Raw genomic sequence first — 20,138 nt, 5'->3', positions numbered from 1 at the left:
CAGGCTGAGGCACTGCTGCATATTGAACTTAGCTGCAGCTCATTAAAAAACTTACCCACTGCTCCTTGCTGAAGACCTGCTGGCATTCATCTAAATTAGAGACTAACTACCCCAAATAATTGGAAATTTTAGCAGTTCCGTTCTTAACTTTTAACCCTGAAATCTTCATTGGTGTCCAGTTGTTGACCAAAGGAAAAAAAAAATCCAACTATGATGAAACTGGGATACAAGACTCACATATGCTGCACTGTGTGTGATATAAGCCATCTATTTCAGAAAATAAAACAAAACAGAGCTGTGTATCTCATGCCATAGCTGAAATGTCACTACGTCCTGAAGAAAACCAAAATATAATTGCATTGTGGTATAACTGACTAATTGGATTGAGTATAACTGACTAGTGGGATTTAGAGAGTGTCTCTTGTTTTACATAAATTGTATATATATGTTAATTACACCTGATAAATATGGCATATCTCAATCTTAATAATTGCAGTAATTCAAAATTGCCAAGTGAAAGGAAATCTCTGTCTCTGTCATATGACTTTAAACAGATATTCGTAACATTATAAAAGAAGTATTAAAAACATTAAAGACTATATCTCAAAACCACTAAACAATCGCTCAGGCTGTGTACAGTCATTAGCAGTTTGCAGGGAAGGTAAGCCTTTAACTACCAATGAGTTAAAAGACATAGCCATTCTCAGTATTAGAAATCAGTAAATAAGCAAAAACTTATGTGCTCACGTTACATTTTCGAATGAAAAAAAAATCAGATGGCACTGCAAAATCTGCATTCTAGGCCGGTTTTCAACAGGTCCAATTGTGACAGTCTATTCATTCTGCTAAACCAACATTATATACTCAAATCTGCCTGCACAGCAGGAAATACTCAGAAGAACTGAAATATTTTACTCCAAATACATTTCCAAATTTGTGTTTCTTGGACAGCTATAGATAAGAAACAGTATGGATAATGGCAGAACAAGCTTCTACATGATTTTCCAGAAGGCAGTCTTGCTACGAACAGTCTTTGGTCAGTGCAAACTTATTTAATGGCTGATTTATTAGGACCACAGAAGTGCCCTAATCTTAGCATTTATGCATGTAGGTTTAAGTCTGTCTTGAATAATAATATGCATATCTCTACTGACTGATCACCAAGGAACCAATTAATGTTAAATAAAGCACAGATATGTTAGAATAGTCTATTGATGTCTAGATTGACTAACCCATTTTGAAATAGTTAATTTGAGATGCTAACTTTGTAGATATTTAGCAAACTATGATAGCTGTTTGATGAGATAATTTAAAAAATAATCCAAAAATGCCATTAAAGTATCACATTAGCGCTGAATGCTAGCAACTTCAAAGAACAAGGTCCTAAACCTTAAACACTGACACCTTCCAGAGATTTTAAAAAGCATTATCTAATTATTTTCCATCTTTAATCTACATTTATAGAGATGCAATCATACAGAATAATAACAGGATCTGTCACATAGGCTGATTTTATTACTCCAAGACATGGGGGGTGTGTGTGGGGTGTGTGTGCGTGTTAAATAATGTGAGATTGTTGTCAATCCAGCAGTTTAGAAAATTAATTAAATATACACATATAGATACTCAGCATTCACAATGTACTACAGATTTACTTCCTTCTGCACCTTTCTGAGTATACTCAGATGCAGTCACGCAAAACCAAAAAAAAAAAAAAAAACCACCCGAAAACCAAAGCAAACAAAAAATCCAACAAGTGATGTTGATATCCGGAATTGTAGGCAGGAGATAATATCTCATCAAAAGATACTGCCACTTAGCTCTTGATCACTCTGCTGCAGGTCTTTTCCCTTATTATTTAATTCCATATTACAGTCATGTAATTTTGAAACCAAATTCCTCACAATGTAAATTATGTTAAAAAATTACTAAATATTAAATCAGAGAAAATAGGATGGTAATTAGCTGTCTTGTTCCCAAATAGCTAGGCAATTATAAGGAAGACAATACTATCCTAGTATAATGTTTAGTTTTGTCCAAAGAAAATGTGCTATGTCACACATGATTCTTTAAGCAAAGGCTGCTGATCTCATTTCCATCTCAATCCTGCAGAGAACAGTAAGAAGAGTCTGTGGTGTGGCTAAGACTACATTATTAAAGATAGCATTCTAAACCAGCCTTAGTCTGAGTTGCAGCAAGAGTTTTCATTCCTATATGAATAGGTGAAGATACTAAGTTTTAAACTATAGAATGTAATTTAGATCACTTCACTAAAGTTTATTACAGAAAATGAAAAATGGCAGAGAAAAACTTTTTCTGTAAAGTTCAGTCATCTACAAGACAAGATTCTTTAACTTCACTCTACTAAATTTATATAGCTTTGCAGTGATGGTAGTGAATACTGTACAGAATTAATAAGGAAATATGAGGGAAGACAAATACGTTTTAGAAGAACTCACAATACTGTAGCAAAGTGGTCCACTTTGATAAAAAAGGCTATAGATGGTCTTCACTTAAATTACCACAAGCCAGTATGCATTTTAGACACAGATAAAGTGCATTTTAAAATGCACCTATAAAACTAGCTGTTCTTCAACTGTATCAAAGACAACATCCATTTTCAGTGTACTTCCCACACCTTTCTTATCTTAAATTAGACATAGAACTAAAGTATTTGATAAACAATTAAATTTTTTTGAATACATTTTCTAATAGGAATTTCCAGGTTGATGGATGCTAGAAAATGGGTGTAACCATTCAACTGTAATTCTCTTCCCAACGATTCTTCTTCATACTCACCCCTTTTCCAGACCATAGTAAAAGAAGCCCAGTGCTCTGTAAACCTACTGGTTCAAAAAGCTGCCACTGTCAATGCCAGAAAAGTTAAAATGTTCTGACAGGATCACCTCTGTTGTGCTCTAAAGAGACCCAATGCACATGGGTGAAATAGATATTAGGCCATCACTGTATGGTTATTTTCTTATGTTCAGTAGGCATTTTCCTATTTTACCTTTCTAATGCCTTTTCTCTCATTTGTTCTTCCTCTCTCTTACTCATCGTAGGAATAATAAAAAATTAGTTTGCCCCTTCTTTTTGGTAACCATTACTTGTTTATTTACCCCAAGAACTATTTTAGCAATGATAAGAGAGCCACTTCATGTCAATGCTGCTGCTTGTGGAAACTGGAAAGCAATCATCAAAAACAATGGTGGTACATTATCAGTGAAGTATCCATGTTATTTAGATGCAGACAGATAATTAGGACACAAAGTCTGGTGTTTATCTAACTATGAGAAATTTATTTCAACTAATGTTTTATTTCTAGTTTCAGAAAATACCTTTATATATAAACATATTTGAACAGTTAAAAAAAGTTTAAATTTCATTAAATAAACTAAATAGAGCTCCAGAGGGAAATATAAACTGAAGACTGCAAGATGCCCCTAAAAGACTGAACTTGAACACTTGAATTTCAGGTGTAAACTTGATCAGTCCTTAGTTCCAGAAGTTGATCATGCTCTCTCACCTGACGTGATCATCCAGTTAGGTGACAGGTATTCTTTTGAATTTCTGAATACTTTACAGAACCTTACACAGAATAATAATTTTTATGTGGAAAATAAAGATTATGTTTAGTTCATGGTGAATACCGAGAGTACTGATATTTTATCTATATTACAAATAACTATTGAACTAAATTACTTATCTTACAGAAATAAATACGTGGTTTGTATAGCTATATTCCTTATTCATTCTTGCTCAATCCATAGTCTAATTGGCACACAAAAGACAGTCTTTCCTGATGTTTATCATTTGATCATATGATTCAATTTTATTGTTTTTCCCAGAATGGCCGGAATCCAGGTCCAAATATTCCAGTAGTAAATTGACCATAAATTTCAAAATAATTTGTGCTTGTGTCACCAATTAAATTACTGGAATTACTTAGGTAAGCATATTTTCTTTCCTTGCATATACATCAATGAGTACATAATTTTGACAGTTGTTATAGGTTCCAAGAACAATATTCCTCTTGTTCTAAGAATTTACAGAATGCATAGTTCAGCCAAGACAGGAAAAATAAAAATAAAAAAAATTTGTGATGGCAGAAAGAATGCTGGATAGTTTGATAAAATATGGTAATAGGACAAATGAAATAGGAATTTATAGTGTAGGCTCTGCACCTGTGTTCGTGCAGAAAATGTTTTCTTATGATAAAGACCTTCAGCACTCTCTACAAGCACAGTAATTTCAGTCAGCTCAATGAAATCTAAACTGAGCCATGACATAAACATGCTCAAAGACTGCTGAAATGAAAACATGGGGAAAAAACTTTCATAAACCAGGCATTAACTAAAGGTTATCTAATTAAAAGTAATCAATATATCAATAACTGATTTTGATCTTGAACTAAACTATCTGAATCTAGCTTTTTCTTTGCAACAAATAACTATTTTGTCACCCTGGAACAGTGGCATATACTGCTGCAGAAAAATAGTAACTGGAAGATTTAGGTTTAGGCTATAGCAAAGGGGATTAATAACTTCTGAAAATACTGTGAGACTGCCAATGCTTAATGATTTTAGATTCTGCAGAGGTAATCTAGAAGTAAATTTCCCTTGATCTCTTTAATTTTTACTGAAACAAATTTTTTAAAAAACAACCATGTAATTTTAATGTGCAAAAATTGTATACTGTTCTAGGATTAAACTTTAATGGCTTCTGTTTCGAAGAGTATCTTAATTTTCCATTTATTTCAGTGGGATTTAGCGGTTAATCATAATTTTAAAACATGATGGTAAAATATTCTATTCTTTAATACTACCAACTGATTTCAAATGGAATTTTTTAGCAGAAATGAAGTAGAACACTCAACTTTTCTTAGTACAAGAATCATCAATCTACCTGACCAAAAACTACAATTTTTTGCCCATTGTTTATTTTGATACATATGAATAAAAAACACAGGTGGGAGAATAAACTTCCAAGACAACATGAACTTCAAAAACTTTTTCCCACTCAGTGTCATTTTAGGTTCTGTGCAGTTGTGTTTATGTATTTGTGTACCATGTTTAATCTATTAATGCAGGAAACCCACCTTTTTCCCTGTAGAATTACTCTCTGACAATTTTCACATAAAGACATGACCACTATTACAAATTGAATGATGTCTCAAAATTGGCATTAAACAGAACATGCATTGTTTGATGTAATATTATTACATCATACCTAATGATCAAAAGTGGTAGTGACAAAAAACTCTCCTTTATATAAATACAAACCCATATATATTTATCAGCCATTTGCTGCATGTTTGCTGCTATATTATTTGTGAGACAACCAGAATTGTATGAGAATCTACCATGCTAGAGAGAGCCAATTTTTATATGGTTACAGTTCCTGTATCTTTCTGACAGGTCTTCCCAAGAAACATCGGGAAAATTAAAATCCAGGGGAGCATGATAATTCTAAATTCATACTTTGATATCAGAAATATATTAGGTCCAGCAAAGTAAGAAATGCAAATCTGTCATTAAGCCACATAATTAAAGATCTTCTTCAATGTAGTCTTGCTATATTTATTCAGTGAATCATAATGAATTGCAAAATATACAACTAAATCATCATTGATTCATAATAATTTTCAATTGTTAAATGTGTTGAATAATTTATCAATTACAAATAAAAATGCAGCAGTTTTCTATGTCTTTGCCTTAAAAATAAATCCCTTTTTTAATTTTTATTATATGGTTTTATTCTGTTGGTGGCTAACATAGAAAATCTCTGTGAAAGATATTTTTGCTGGTATATGCATGTGTTCAGGCGAATAGATTGAATTTTAATTTTTCTTTTGTATTTTAAGGTCTTGCACAAACAATTAATTAATCCTCACAACATCCCTGTGAGGTAGGTATCTGGGCAGTACTAAAAAAGTAAAAAATTACCAAGATTCAGCAAAACCAAAACAGTAGTAAGGCAGCTCTCAGTTCTCACTCTGATTTTTGCTAGGAAAATATACTGCCTCTCACCAGTTTTAGTAGCTTCTGTAAAATTTCTAAAATATTTCATATGAATATTACCTAGGTCATTGTCAACAGAGCAAGATATTTTTCATGAGAAATTAGAAGGATACAGTAATTGTCCTCTATACACACGTAAATGACCTTATTTCCCACATACTAACAAGTCTTCCTGCATGAAATGTTAGAGGATATTTTAAAATTTAACCATTAGAAGGATAGAAATATATAAATTGCATATTTTAACAAAATAACCCCACCATGTAATTGTTACATAGCTTTAAAAAGTTGATGACTGTATTCCTTTGAGCAATTCAAAAGCACTTGTGCTGATGTATCTGCCTTACATATTTAAAAGAAAAATATGCTAATATGTTGTTTTATTAATTAACTAGCAGAATTTTGTAATGGATGTACTCATCCTCTACCATGGTAGGTTGTGGGTGACAGAAAAAGCGCATTGACAGCAGAATGTTTTTATATAAATTGCATGCACATACTTATTTCTTACTTGCTTATCAAAGGAACAAATATATTCATTTAAAAAAAAAAAAAGACTAATTTACAAGACAAACTGAAGTCTGCTCTAGCTCCATTTCAATGTAAACAATTTGCAACTGATTACATTCATCAAGTTTAATATAAACCATAGTAATCTGAAGAAAGTAATAATATGGAACAAGACTTAATAACATACAAATCAAAGTTAATGTTTCTCTGATTGTTTCCATGTTTCCATTAACTGAATAGCTATTCCAATTATTATTTTTATATAGACATTATGTAACTTAATAGTAGAAAAGTTTAAAATACACAATACAATCAGTACATTAAGTAGAGAACTGTATTGACCAAAGGTTATACATTATTGTTGATTTTTGGAAAGCTTTTTTTCTTTTTTTTTTTTTTTTTTTTAACAGTCAACAATATATCAGCTAGAAATAACACTTCATGTATTTAAATTTCCATTATCTTTCCAATAAGCCCCCTCTGCAATCTAGGTGCATTTAAAAATAAATAAATAAAGTTATATTTTGTTAAAACACCCCTTTACCACTAGCACTTTTAAGATTACAGAAGAGCACATAATGCAACAACTTCCTTGAGAGAAAATATTATCTCTCTTCATACAAAATCAAAAGCCCAGGAGGCAACGAGCAGAATAGCAAGGAAAAACTGCCTTGTAACTGCAAAAGCAATCTCCGGTAACCTTTAAATGGACAGCACCCAATACATATTTTTATCATAAATCTGGAATAGTGACAGTTTATTTCCCTTTTATTCATCCAATTACTGCAGTAACTGTATAAACCAGTAAGAATAATTATATTTTACATACAACTAAAGAACTCAAAATCAGAAGATACAAAGTCAGTTCATGAAATTATGGTTTCATCCCAGCAAATTTAAAAGTACACTTTCTTGCAAAAACTCTTTTGAGAACTAAAACATTTGAAGAAGAGGCCAGGTATGTATAGTGTTGTTTTTTTTAATCTCTTCCTAAAGTGATTATAACATATTGTGGACAAATAAAAAAAAACAATTAAAATCGGCATGGGATGGGTAGTTTGGAAAAGACAATTTTTGTGGTTTACACATTCACTGAAAAAAATAGATGCATGGCAAGCTGATGTTTTTAAACTGGAAAATGTTATGGAAAAATAATGAGGCAACAGAAATAAACATATTTTCATTGCTGAGTTTTTTGTAATTGGCTAATTTTACTTAAAGGTTATTTTAAGACCAAAGTCAAGAACTATTAGAATATAAAGATGCCCCTACTTGCAGACCATAGGGTTTCTCTTATAAATATCTGAAGAGTTGACCCTGAAGCTTTCATTGTTAGTAGGATGCTGTTAGTAGTAGCAGTTGCAAACATATGGGTTTGCCAGTAACAACTCACAATTTGTGCATAGTTGAGTCTTCGAAACTGAGCAAATTTGCTCTCAAAATCTTGCCAGCGCTTGCTGAGCTGTATCAGGGTTGGCTCCACTGCTTTTGCAGCCCCATCCTTAGACAAGCGTTCAGCCTGCCTGTGCACCGCATTCAGATCTTCCTTCTTCTTCTCCAATTCTCCATCAATCTCCTGGTGAGCAAAACCAATACAGGGCCCAGGACAGTTAGCTAACTAAATCAATCAACTTAAAATTAGCAAAATACTTTTGTCAGAAACTTCATTTCCATTTTATTGTTACAAGTAAAATTTACAACTATTTCATGTCTTATTTTACATTTAAAAAAAAATATTAATGGAAATTGAATAACTTTCTTGGAGATTGGCTGTAGAGGTATCAAAGCTAGTGCACACTGAAAACTGGTTAGAAAAAGCCAATAGTTTAAATTTTCAGATTCTTGGTAATACACTTTGATGGGCAATTGGAGAAATTATTTTCTCAATAAGGGTCAGCATATTCAGGACAAATAGTGTTTGGACAGGTGAGAAATATATAAGTTGATTCTTTAATATATTACTTAACTCCTATTTTACTCTGTGGGAAACTCAACAGAGAATGAAGCAAAGAAAGACGATGCAAAATAAACTAGGAAAACCTTTGACAGTACATAAAAAAATCTATAGAGTTTGACAGTGACATATGAATATGTTCTGATGAAAATGAATGTGCTAACATGAGATAGAGGTCATCCATATATCGGAAAGTCATTTGTTCATCTGGAACAAAGATACATAAAAAAAATTAAAAGTTTTTACTACAAAACATTTGATGCTTCTTAATATATCATACACTTTCCATATTATTGACAAAACATTTTATTTAGTGTTTCAAATTATTTATATAACATTCTGTATAAAAAACAAATACAAGATCTAGTACAACAAAGAAATGTCAGTTTGAACAGAAATAATTAGGGTTTGTTTTACTATAGAAATGAAGAACTGAACTGATAATATCTATGTCTATTGGAATATTTGTTGCATTTGCTGTCTGATAAATTTATAAGCTATCACTCAAAAGATCTACCATTGCCATTCCATAACAACATTACCTTTAGCTTCTGCTCATCTTTGTGGTCTGGTAGACTGGCTAACTTTTTCTCAATGTCATCCAGCCATGTCATTAGGTCATCAGCCTGCCTCTTGTACTGATACCATTGATGAGAAATCTCTAAAGCCTTTTTTCTTCTTTGAGATCTCAAGTCCTGTTCACAGTGCAGACATTATTAGAATATGAATTAAAGGCTTATAAAATATGAGTTGGCATGTGTGCACATTGAAGGGAAAAAATGTGCACAAGGCCACTATTTTTTTAATTAAATGTTGCTATTTAAATCAAGTATCTAAATATCTCAAGACAGCATATTTTCTTCAGTTTAACAGCATATAAGTAACCAAACACAGCATATTTTCATCTGTTTAACAGATTTTTTTATTATTTTAAAGGATGTTTTTAAAGGATGTTACTTAATTCAGGGTTGTTCACATGCTGAATAAACCTCTGAGACAGTCCCCAATATTCAGAGAAGTTAAGACTCTTACATAAATGTCAGTATTTTATATACAACCCTTCTGCTCAGAATACTTACTGGACAGATGGAAACACAGCCCACTTCGTATCTAGCCATAAGTGGGCTTCATGTGTTTTCCAGTCTCCTGTGAAATTCTAGCCTGCATGCAAACTATGTAACTATTCAAAAGAAAATAATTTCAATGCCGTAATGTATGCGAAGACAGCTTTCCTTTTTCTAAATTAAATACAATTTACATAACAAATGTGTCTTTGACTCAGTTTCATAAAAATATTAAAACCTTAAGAGGAAGGTAAAAAACATTCTTTTATTTTATAGAAATACTATTAAATATACTCCATTTGCATTTGATTTAACTGCTTAACTTTAGTTTTGTATGTGCTCATACAAAATTCAGAAAATATTTTCATTACTGTAACTACTTATTAAGAAGTAAATTAAAAAATTACTGGTACATTCCATATAAAAATACTCAGATGAATTTCCCTCAGGTGTTCTTGAATTTTATTTGAAAAGGTTGAATGCCCTAACTGAGTCACCCAAAAGGAAAATCAATCATTGTATTCCATAAAAACAGACAGTAAGGATCTGGTTAATAGCATAGTTCTAGAAACAGTTTTCTTGTTTCTCCTACATAAAAAATGTTAATTACTTCCATTTAGCTTGGAACAGTCAAAGACGGACTTAACAGATTGTAAGTTTCTTTTGAAAGTGGACAAAACAAAGGTATATTCAAGCTGTTCTTCTACTGAATTCAATCAGATCTGCAAAACTAAAAATGAGAATGAAATCCATAGGAAAGGAAAGGTGCTGCTTAAAAATAAGTAATAATAAAATGTAACCATGCCACATTCACCAAGCTGAGAACAAGTGAATAAAAATTTTCAAAAGAGAGAACTCTGCTTGCAACAGATGAAAAATTCTTCTACAGTAGCCAAAGCCTACAGCTCAAGGCAGGTGATCAAGGTGAACCTTCTAACTGTAAGATTCTTTCTTCCCTCACTTTTATTTTCCCCTGGATAATTACACTCCCAATTATAACTACAAGCTTGTCCAAATAGATCTCACTGGGGATGTTTCTAGGAACAGTATCATACAGATATACCTGCAGAAGTATGGTAACACAGAATTCTGATACATGACTTTGGTTTTCAGCCTCTTAGCTCCTAGGTCTATTGGCAATACCACCTACCTAGAAAGGCTGGAGCTACTATTCCCACTAAAAAACATAGTATGTAAATCTTTTACTAAAGGATAAAATAACTTACTCATTGCCAGAAGTGTTAACTGAAAATGTAAGTTTGTGAGAACTGATTCTAACTAACGTCTAGACTGGTGTTGGAGGAACATAAAATATGTATAATGTGCTAAAGAAGGAATTCTTTTCAAAGAAATCATTGCCCAACTGGCAATCATATGGTTGTAACACTGAAGACAAAACATACTTGTTAAGATGGAGATTTAAAAAGTCTTTTCCAAGGCATCAAGAGAAGTATATAAGAAAATACATGTTTACAGCCAAATACTCATTTCTAAATAGTAATGAAGATTCACTTAACAGAACAATGTCCTAAAATTTATACAAAAATGGGTTTAGTAGCATGTGCTTATAATTGTAGCTCCTATACCTTGAGAGCATTATGTTTAGTCTGCAACAGCTGTTGTTTTATCTTTATTTCCTCCCGTTTTCTCTCATCTGTGATTCTCTTTTGAAGTGTGTCACCCCTTTGCAGCAATTCTTTCACTGTGCTTTCATCTTCTTCACTCTGATGTAAAAAAAAAAAAAACAAAACACAAAACCAACCCAAAACAACAACAACAAAAGCCAGTATAATGGGCATTTAAATGTAATTATTACTTAAGTACTAGGAGATACAGATATATAAGGCTACACTTTCTATGATAAGGTAATCATTTAACAGCTACTTGCAGTTCTATACCGAAGCCAAAGTATGTTTTACTTGCTTTCTACAATATATATAGACACTTTATGGGTACATGTAAAACAGCACCTGAAAATCTATAGATATTTGATATTAGATTTTATACAGCAACCAGGATAATGGGATGAAAACATTAAAGGCAAAAAGGTAAAATATATTTTGCTTAAAAAATATATATATCTAAAATACTCTAAATCACTGTCGGTAGTCACTGAAATTGCCAATATGCTAGCATGTAATTCCTGACCATTTCTTGTATCACCATAGCGCAAAACAGCTTTTCTGACAGGCAAACCAATACCACTAAGTAGATTTTACATAGAAATTATATCGATGCCACAGCTTCTGGGAGTGTTTCTCTTGAAGTGCACTAAATGTTTTGTGTAAAGAAAAGGAACAAAATACGCCTAAGCAGTAGAAACTGCTCTGTCAAACTTGATTCACTTAGAATTTACCACTGCAATACATACTACCTTAAATTTTACTTTTCCTGCATAAATGAAAAGAGTCCTTTAAAGATTCATTTCAGCATTGATATAAAATAGCTAGCTTTGAAGAATTACTTAAATGGAAAAGAATACTGACTCTTTATATTTCTTGTAAAGAAATAATCTGATCTTGCTGAGAACTCATTTAGAAAGAGTTCTAAAGACGAATCTGTGTTATTGCTCAGCCAAGAAATGTCATCCCTCTGAAAATCATTCTGGAGAAAACACACAACAGTGGCAGCAGTAGCAGAGCACAACAGTATTTTACTCCTCTCTTTTTTCTCCCCCCAGCAGTATCTACAGTTTTTTACTTGCAAGTTTTCTACTTGCAACAAGAAAATGTGAGTAATAAAGCTTACCGCAGCCACGAAAACTATTCACATAAGTGGCATAATCAGATTGATTAAGAACTAATTGGCAACTGGCACTTCTTTCAATGATCATTGCCTAGCATTTGTTCCTAGTGAATGTCTTCGTTGACTATATTGCCTATTTAGACACATCATTACGAGTTTTCTAGGACTTTATACTACTACGAAGATTTTAATATTCATTCCCTATTCTGTAATATTTCTGGTAGTAGTATAGGACCTGTAAAAAATATTTCTGGTTTGCTTAGTATTTTCACTAGGGTTGAAAAATGTTTTTCTTATAAACTAACAATTAATTTATCACTAAAACTTATAGTTAATGATAACTTCGGACTTTTGATAATATATTAGCACAGCAAAATTTTTGTCCTAGTGCTATGTAAAGATCCTAACACAAATATGGAAGTTTCTAATTTTCACTTGTGTGTTTTCATCTCCATGTCTATTTCATTCAGACTTCCCATTTCAACCAAATTACCATATCTTTATTGAAGTCTTCCTCTTTCAGATTCACGCCCTGCTGAATTTCAACCTCCAGTGGTTCAAGCAATTTTTGTATATCGAAGTCAAATTGCTCCAGTTCCTTCAAAGGAATGAAGGGCTAGAATGGGAGAAATACAAAGACAATTTATTTAAATCATATACTTAGTAGTTTTATTAGAAACATAAATTAAAAGAGACATCTGTTCTACACCTTTTTCTAAAACAATGGTAAACTTCCGTCATGTTGAAAAGTGTCTAGATCATACAACTCAAAGTACCGAGGTACCTGATAGTATTGTACAGTTTCCATATTAGAAAACATAAGCATTCTATGGTGAGCAAAAATGTAAAAAAAAAAATAAACAAACCTATATTCCCACATTTGTGCATAAGATTAGTTTCAGATAAACAGTGTAACAGTGATTTTTCTACAGAATGAAATGTTGACCCTATTTGGCTAAATCTAATTTTTCAGAAATTACATAGCAACAAGCAATCCATTCATATGAAAACCTACCTACCACTAACAATTCAGAAAAAAACCCATAATAATTTGTTTCTGTGTTTTGAAATCAATGCTTTCTCACAAAGAATAGCAAAAATCCCAGATAAATTATATAAAAACTAAAGACAGATAATCTTCGTGTAATATACTCCCCTAACAGTATTTCTAAAAAAAATCAAAAATAAAAAAAAAAATAAACATAACTGTGGTGCTTTAGTTTAGCATTCAGTTTTAAATTCTAAATCAAACACCACTTACTAACAATACACTGCCCTTTATCTACCTGGTACCCAAGTGCCTGTGGATAGTTTAATGTACAATATGCAATATATTTATTAAGTGCATTGCAAAGAATCAACAGAAAAAGCTTTCTTCTTTCAAAGCTTTAAACACAAGAATAAACAATAGATTCTTGATGATTCTTGCATAAAATTTAAAGAGAATTAATGCTTTATGATGTTCTAGGAACTCTTGGACATACAATGCTCTTCTTGCTAAAGACATAAGCACATTATATTCTAGTCAGTTCTACCTTACTCTTCCCTCCAGTACAATTGGTATTTATTATAAAGGAAATGTTTTTAGTGAAGATGGTAACTATCAAAGTTAATCAATTAAAACAAGAGAGACTGGACATCAGCTGTAATCTATTCTCAGCTGTTCCACAGATGACCTGGGGAGAATTATGTTAAAAATGCCTTAGTTTTAGCTGGCTGATTATTTTAATTACAAAAATTTTGAATGCTTATGAACATTAACTGAAATATAATAACGCATGGTATTTGTAGAGAATAATATTGTGCTAGCAAATTTTCATCAAGAATCTCAGAGTTACACAGTTTCTCATATGCTCTGAAGGATGTCTTCAAAAGTACTCAAGTCTCACTGACAGACAAATCAAGTAATAAAACTGGAATATAAAAATTACTAGTCTCTGAAAATGTTAAGAACAATAACAAAGAGAAAAATGGGAGGAAAAATACTAAATAAAATTCCAATAATTGAATGAGGTGAAAGGACCACTTGCAAATGTAAAATATTATTTTAGCATTCTGTGATCATTTTATTAACTCAGGACACAACAATCATGTATTACCATTTACAGACTTCATGGGTCATTTCTTTTTTACTTCACTGATGTACTGGAAACTGTTAGCATTTGAAAAAGTATAGCAAATTTAAAACCAGATGTGAATTGACTGAAAACAGATTATGAGAGCTTATTATCCTCTTGAATTTATTTTTTTTTTTTTTAATCTCAGGAAGCATAATATCACCTTGTAAGAATAATAATTTTTCAGCGCATAAAGCGGAAATTATAACTAATGGAAGTAGAGTTACCTACATTATACAGGTGGACAAAACGAGGTAGCCAGCAATTTAGTCCTTTAGCCCAATGCATACAGCAAATCAGTAGAATCGCCAAGAGGTCCAGACAAGCTTTTGCCTCTCTATCTTACGCAATACCAATTATGATTGATATCTTTTTTGAATCATATCCTAGCTGTCCATTCCCCAAGGTCCTGGAAAAGGTTCCCTAAATTCTAATTCACCATTAAAAGTATATGCTGTAGTAATTACTCTCATCCTGCTAGATATACAGTATATAAAGCTTAGTGAGGTGCTCCCATTCCAGCAGCCTATACAATCACCTTGCCTATAAAATCATACATAGAACACCTGAGAGAGAAGGTTGCCAGATGGAAGCAGTCTGCAATGTTCTGAAGATACTTCATATATCTTGACAATCATCTTTTCCCACTCCTGTGAGTGAACCCACAACATGCAATGCAAACAGTTAACCCATGATAAAGCATCTACAGTCAGTACCATTTTTCCATAAGACAAGCAGTAGTTTCACACAACTCTATCAAAGGCTGCATCAGCCCTGTATGCTTACAGCATTGTGGAAGTGCCAGACAAAACTGCAAAGGAAATCCAAACTGCAGATAGCAGATGTTCAGAATAAAACATTACACAACACAGTTGTTTGGGCTTTGTGCCAAGATGTTCTTGGTCTACAGTTTGTACTTGTACAAGAAGAAAGTGAGAAGCACACTGGAACAGCTAAAGTGCTACTGATGGTAAATAGGAAAAAAAAAGACCTTTATTTGTAGGACATATATTTTTCCATTCCAGAAATGAAACCTAAACAAACTCAAATATCCATAAAGAATGTGCTGGTTACACAGGGTATTGACCTCTGCATAAACCCCTGCATAAAATAACTCATGAAAACCAAGTCTCTTTGCTTATGCTTTTTGCAAAGCTTATTTCCTGCTTTGTCACTGATCCTCTGGGCATTTATTTCCACTGCCATTAAAGTAGGCAGTAAAAATAGTTAAGATCAGGATCCATATATTCCCATTATCCTATATACTAACTTTCATGGCTGCCCTCTTTAAAATCTGCTGAATAGCTCTCTGCAGTAAAGGCAACAAATACAGTGGAGAAAGTAGGTGGTTTATGTCTTTTATCATTCCCATTCAGAAGTCACAATTTGGCTAAAAACTACTTAATCCATACTGAATTCAGTATGGCTTCAGATTCAGTCATCAAGCTAGTTGCACAGATGAATAGCTGGAGTATAATTAAAATAATCTGCATATCTATCTATCCATCGATGTCTATCTCAAATCTTGGTGAGTCACAGCCTCACAGGAAAGACTGAGAGCATTTAATGAGAAATTAACCCTCAAAAGCCAATGTGTGTAAATAAAAGCTATTTGTACTTTAACAAGATTAAGAATCTTACTAATTCGCCGATGTTGTTCAGCCTTTGTAAACTACTGAAGTAATTGTTAAATTCACATAAAGTCAGTGAATGCTTCTAATTCTGAGCAGTGAAATATGACCTTAGTGCCAAAACACACTTTGAAAAAAAGATAAAATTCTTAGCATCTACATTTTTTTCCATTAAAAGCTTAGGTTTCAGAGAAACTGCAGCCCACAATATAGTTGTAATTGGCCACCTTGCATAAATCCCATTTTGTATGCACCTCCATATGGAAGCAAGCTCTCCTACCTTTCCACTCTTAATTCTTTGTGATATAGTCGCAAATCGCTGGTTGAGCTCTGACAGTTTAGGCTCTATTACTTTCCTGCAGTGATCTCCACGGTTTGTCATCAAGTCTATCGCCTGGTCACGCAGAGAGTCCACCTTTGGATGCATGTCATTCAGCTCAGCCTTTAAGTGCTACAGTCCGTGAGCAAGAGACAGGGCTTGAAGTTAGTAATAAATGCAAAGAGAGAGAAAGAGAGAGAGAGAAAGTGTGCAAAGGAATAGGGAGCAAAACCACAAAGCAAATTCAGATAATTACGCATGAGTGTGTAAATCCAGTAGAAACCCATTAGATAACATTCCCACTCGTATCCCTCAAATTTATAGCAGGAATGTATCTACATGTCTGTTTTATTATCTCTTAGTGGAAATTAATGATGACCATTATTTCTAGGCAGGTTCTTACCTGCAATAATACAATCCTCAGCACATTTCAAGGTACACTAAATTATGTTATGTTCCCAATGACAGGAAGAGCTGCTAATTCATGTATTATGGGACTGGATGTATACCTGTTGCTTTCAATTCTGTTTATGGCAATAGTTGTGGCAGGTAAAATTGGCCAGATGAAATCCAGTGGGAATTTTTTTTCTATAAATCTATCACAAATTAAAAAAAAAAAAAAAAAAAAAAAAAAAAAAAAAAAAAAGAGGACAAATACACTCTTCCTCTGCAATAGTAATCTTAACAGTAGATTGCAGTATGGGCAGAGGCCAAAAAAGATAGCCAGGCATTCAAGAATCATGAACACAGTTGGGCATTAAGAATTACATTTCACTGTCTGTATGAAAAGCCTTTGTGAAATACAAACATACATAACTATTGATGGCAAAGATAATTGTACTTTTTACCTGATGGTGGCAAAATTGTTCATTCAGCTACAACAGTGTGTCTCATAATCCTGCTGAGATCAATGAGGCATTGATTTATGCTCTGCCTTAGAATTTGTAAAGTTTTCCTTTAGTAAATGGTATCATTATATTAGTGTCAGCAATACAATTCTGATTTTGATTTGCAAACTGTTCCTCAGATGGTATGTGCTGACCATAGGGTTCAATACAAAGTAAAACTTCACAGTGATTTAGGAAGTAAAAAACCAATCCATATAGATAACTTTTTGAAGTTGTTTAATGCTAACAAAGGAGGTATTTAAAATGAGTTTAAAATTCTTATCTATCTTGCAAATTCTGATCAATACACTAATATTATTATGCAGCTAGTGTGGTGGTGCTCTGGCATGAAAGCAAACAGCGTTTGTAGAATTAAAACAATTATATCACAAAGATATCAAATGCAGATACCATGAATATTAGGAAAGTATCAGAGAAAAAAAGAAAATACATAAAAAATGAAGAACACAGGAAAAAAGGATCTTGTTCAACCAGATATGTTTAAGGAGCATTTTCCAGCAAACAAAGGTTTAATAAGGTGCTGATCTACTCACCAGGAAGTCCCCAAGATTTATAATAACATATCTGGTTTTATTTCTGCAGGGATTTAACTTTTGTAATGCACTGCAAATTTATTAAGTAATCTACAAGCTGCCAGAGGGTAGCTTTAACACAGAAAAAATGTTAATCAATCTGTGATACCTTTCCAAATATGCTAGTTTTGACAAAGTCTTTTTTAGAATAAAATTAATACTTTCCAGAATATCACATTTTTTTACCTTAAGACTTTCCTCTTTTTGGTGAGGTTTTTGTTTATCAGATTCATCCAACAGTATTTCAGCACGATACATCCAAGTTGTGACATTAGCTAGATTCTGATCAAAAGCCTCCATGTGCTTTTGATATTCCTGCAATGTGGAAAAGGTAAATACTACATACACAAAAAGTAATCAGAATTTAAATAATAGGTGCAAATACGCTCAGTGTGGCAAACATGCACACATTATGAAATTAAACTTTTTTACACAGTAACTTCTTGTTTTGTGAAGGATAGAATCTGTTGGTTGTTTGCTATCACTTCATATATAAACTTCCTTTAAGAAGATGTTCTAGGAGAGAGAGAAGCTTCCAAAGAGACAGGCAAGAGGGTGATAAAATCATAGCAAGATGCAGGTGGCTTCAGCTCAGCTAGACTGCTGATAGGAACAGGAAGCAGACACCCAGACCTACTGAAGATGGAAAGAAGAGTTTCCCAAGAAGCAGAAGCAGGTACAGAATTAATTTTGGAAAGCCACTAAGTTGAGTAAACCTCATAGTAACAAGGATGCACTTGCAGTCACAACGAAGAATGGGAGCTTTGCATCTAAAACTTTTATTTTCATCTAACTTCTCTGCTTTGAGACTCTGCTTTTTCAAAACTATTCTATTTGGCATTCTGATTAATTTTTTTTTTTTTCCCTCTACTTAATTTAAAAACATTTTGTCTTTTTTGGGTGTGCTGACTAGAATGAGGCCCGTGCATATCCACACCATACCTATGTGTACCACACACCTGAGATCAAAGATTTTACTAGTCCTTTTGACCTGCACATCTTTGTATCTTTATTTTACACTGTTTCACAATCAGCACAAAACCAAATCTCTCTCTTAGACTTTTTTTAACATGGGTTCTATTAAATACTAACAAAAATATCCAAAGCAGAGAAAGTAAAGGAATGCATAAATATACCAGACTATAAACCTCATTACATGTTTCTTATAACTAGTTTCACATTGAAGCTGAGCACCCACATCACACTGAATTAAATGCTTAAGTTTTCCAGGTAATTTCATTTGTATATTTTATACAGCTAAAGAAGCCGTGTAGTGACGCTGTATTTTTATTGCAGAAGCATTTTTAATGTAGCCACACAGACTCTGATGGAGTTTTAATTCATCAAGCTCTGAAAAGTCATGATAAAGGCTAATACACCCTTGAGAACCACTTCAGTTTCTCTGAGTTGAAACTGCATTACAATGGTCTTAGCAACAGAAACAGCATACAAGATATCCCAAAGCATTCTTGCAGCCCAGTGGTCAAGATTCTTCTGTGTTTAAGGGTTCAGGATGTAATTTCTTCAGTACAGAATGAATTTTAAGGGATAATACAGTTATGTCACTATTACCAGTTCAAAGCAGCTGGGGCTGAGTCTCCTGAATCCATCCTAATTGCATTTGTATTATGCATTTACTTCTGACTAGGCGTAATCTGGTCCCCTTATATAATTATCCCCACCAAAACATGCACTTTAAAGCTATCCAAAGGAGGATCATGCAGTTCTGAAAGACCAAATCATAGTCCTTGAGCATATCAAGTGGGCACCCTGAGCAGGGCTCCTGATTCAGTTGCCTCTGAAATTAATGTTTTGTGGACCAAACCAACATGCAAGCAGGGATTTATGTCCCGACTGTACTATTCAAACATAAATGCTAATATGGCCATAAGCAGCTGAGGTTGTTGGTATCAATATCAAGAGTTACTCATCTTATTTGACTACTTCTTTCACTTGTTTCATATTCAAGTAGTCTAGGTCCTTCGGAAGAAACTGTATTTCATGTTTCAGGAAAAGAAACAAAAAACAAACCAAAAATAAAACCCCAACTAAAACCCAAAACAAAATATAACAATCCCAGAACTACTGTGGCGGACAGGAATGGGAAGCTCTAACAATCAAAGCTGGACAGAGCCATCACTCAGTAAGCAGTCAGATTCTTAAAATATACACAATGTCGTAAACAACAATCAATCTGGTTGTCTGTGTACCTATGTATTGAATAAACATAGTCCATGGCACCAGAAAAAGCATTTCTGGTAAGGTTGAGCACCTATGACTGAGCACCAACTTTTCCTC

The 20,138-nt window shown here is 33.1% G+C and overlaps 1 protein-coding gene across 1 annotated transcript in view; it reads right to left on the bottom strand.

Annotated features, from left to right (window-relative positions):
• The window catches only part of DMD (dystrophin), a gene marked incomplete at both ends in the record, with an annotated part of 1,114,107 nt that overhangs the window by 627,278 nt on the left and 466,691 nt on the right, over nt 1-20,138 (bottom strand). The window contains 6 exons of the mRNA XM_080612996.1: nt 7,924-8,106; nt 9,027-9,179; nt 11,135-11,272; nt 12,787-12,909; nt 16,322-16,492; nt 18,027-18,155. Of these exons, the coding sequence (XP_080469122.1) occupies nt 7,924-8,106; nt 9,027-9,179; nt 11,135-11,272; nt 12,787-12,909; nt 16,322-16,492; nt 18,027-18,155 (897 nt within the window). The remainder of the gene's footprint in view (nt 1-7,923; nt 8,107-9,026; nt 9,180-11,134; nt 11,273-12,786; nt 12,910-16,321; nt 16,493-18,026; nt 18,156-20,138) is intronic.

The sequence above is a fragment of the Psittacula echo genome, assembly GCF_963264785.1.
Source record: "Psittacula echo genome assembly, chromosome: 3".
In the NCBI taxonomy this organism is placed as follows: Eukaryota; Metazoa; Chordata; class Aves; order Psittaciformes; family Psittacidae; genus Psittacula; species Psittacula echo.
The sequence above is the reverse complement of the archived record's forward strand: the minus strand, read 5'-3'. Positions and strand labels throughout refer to the sequence as shown.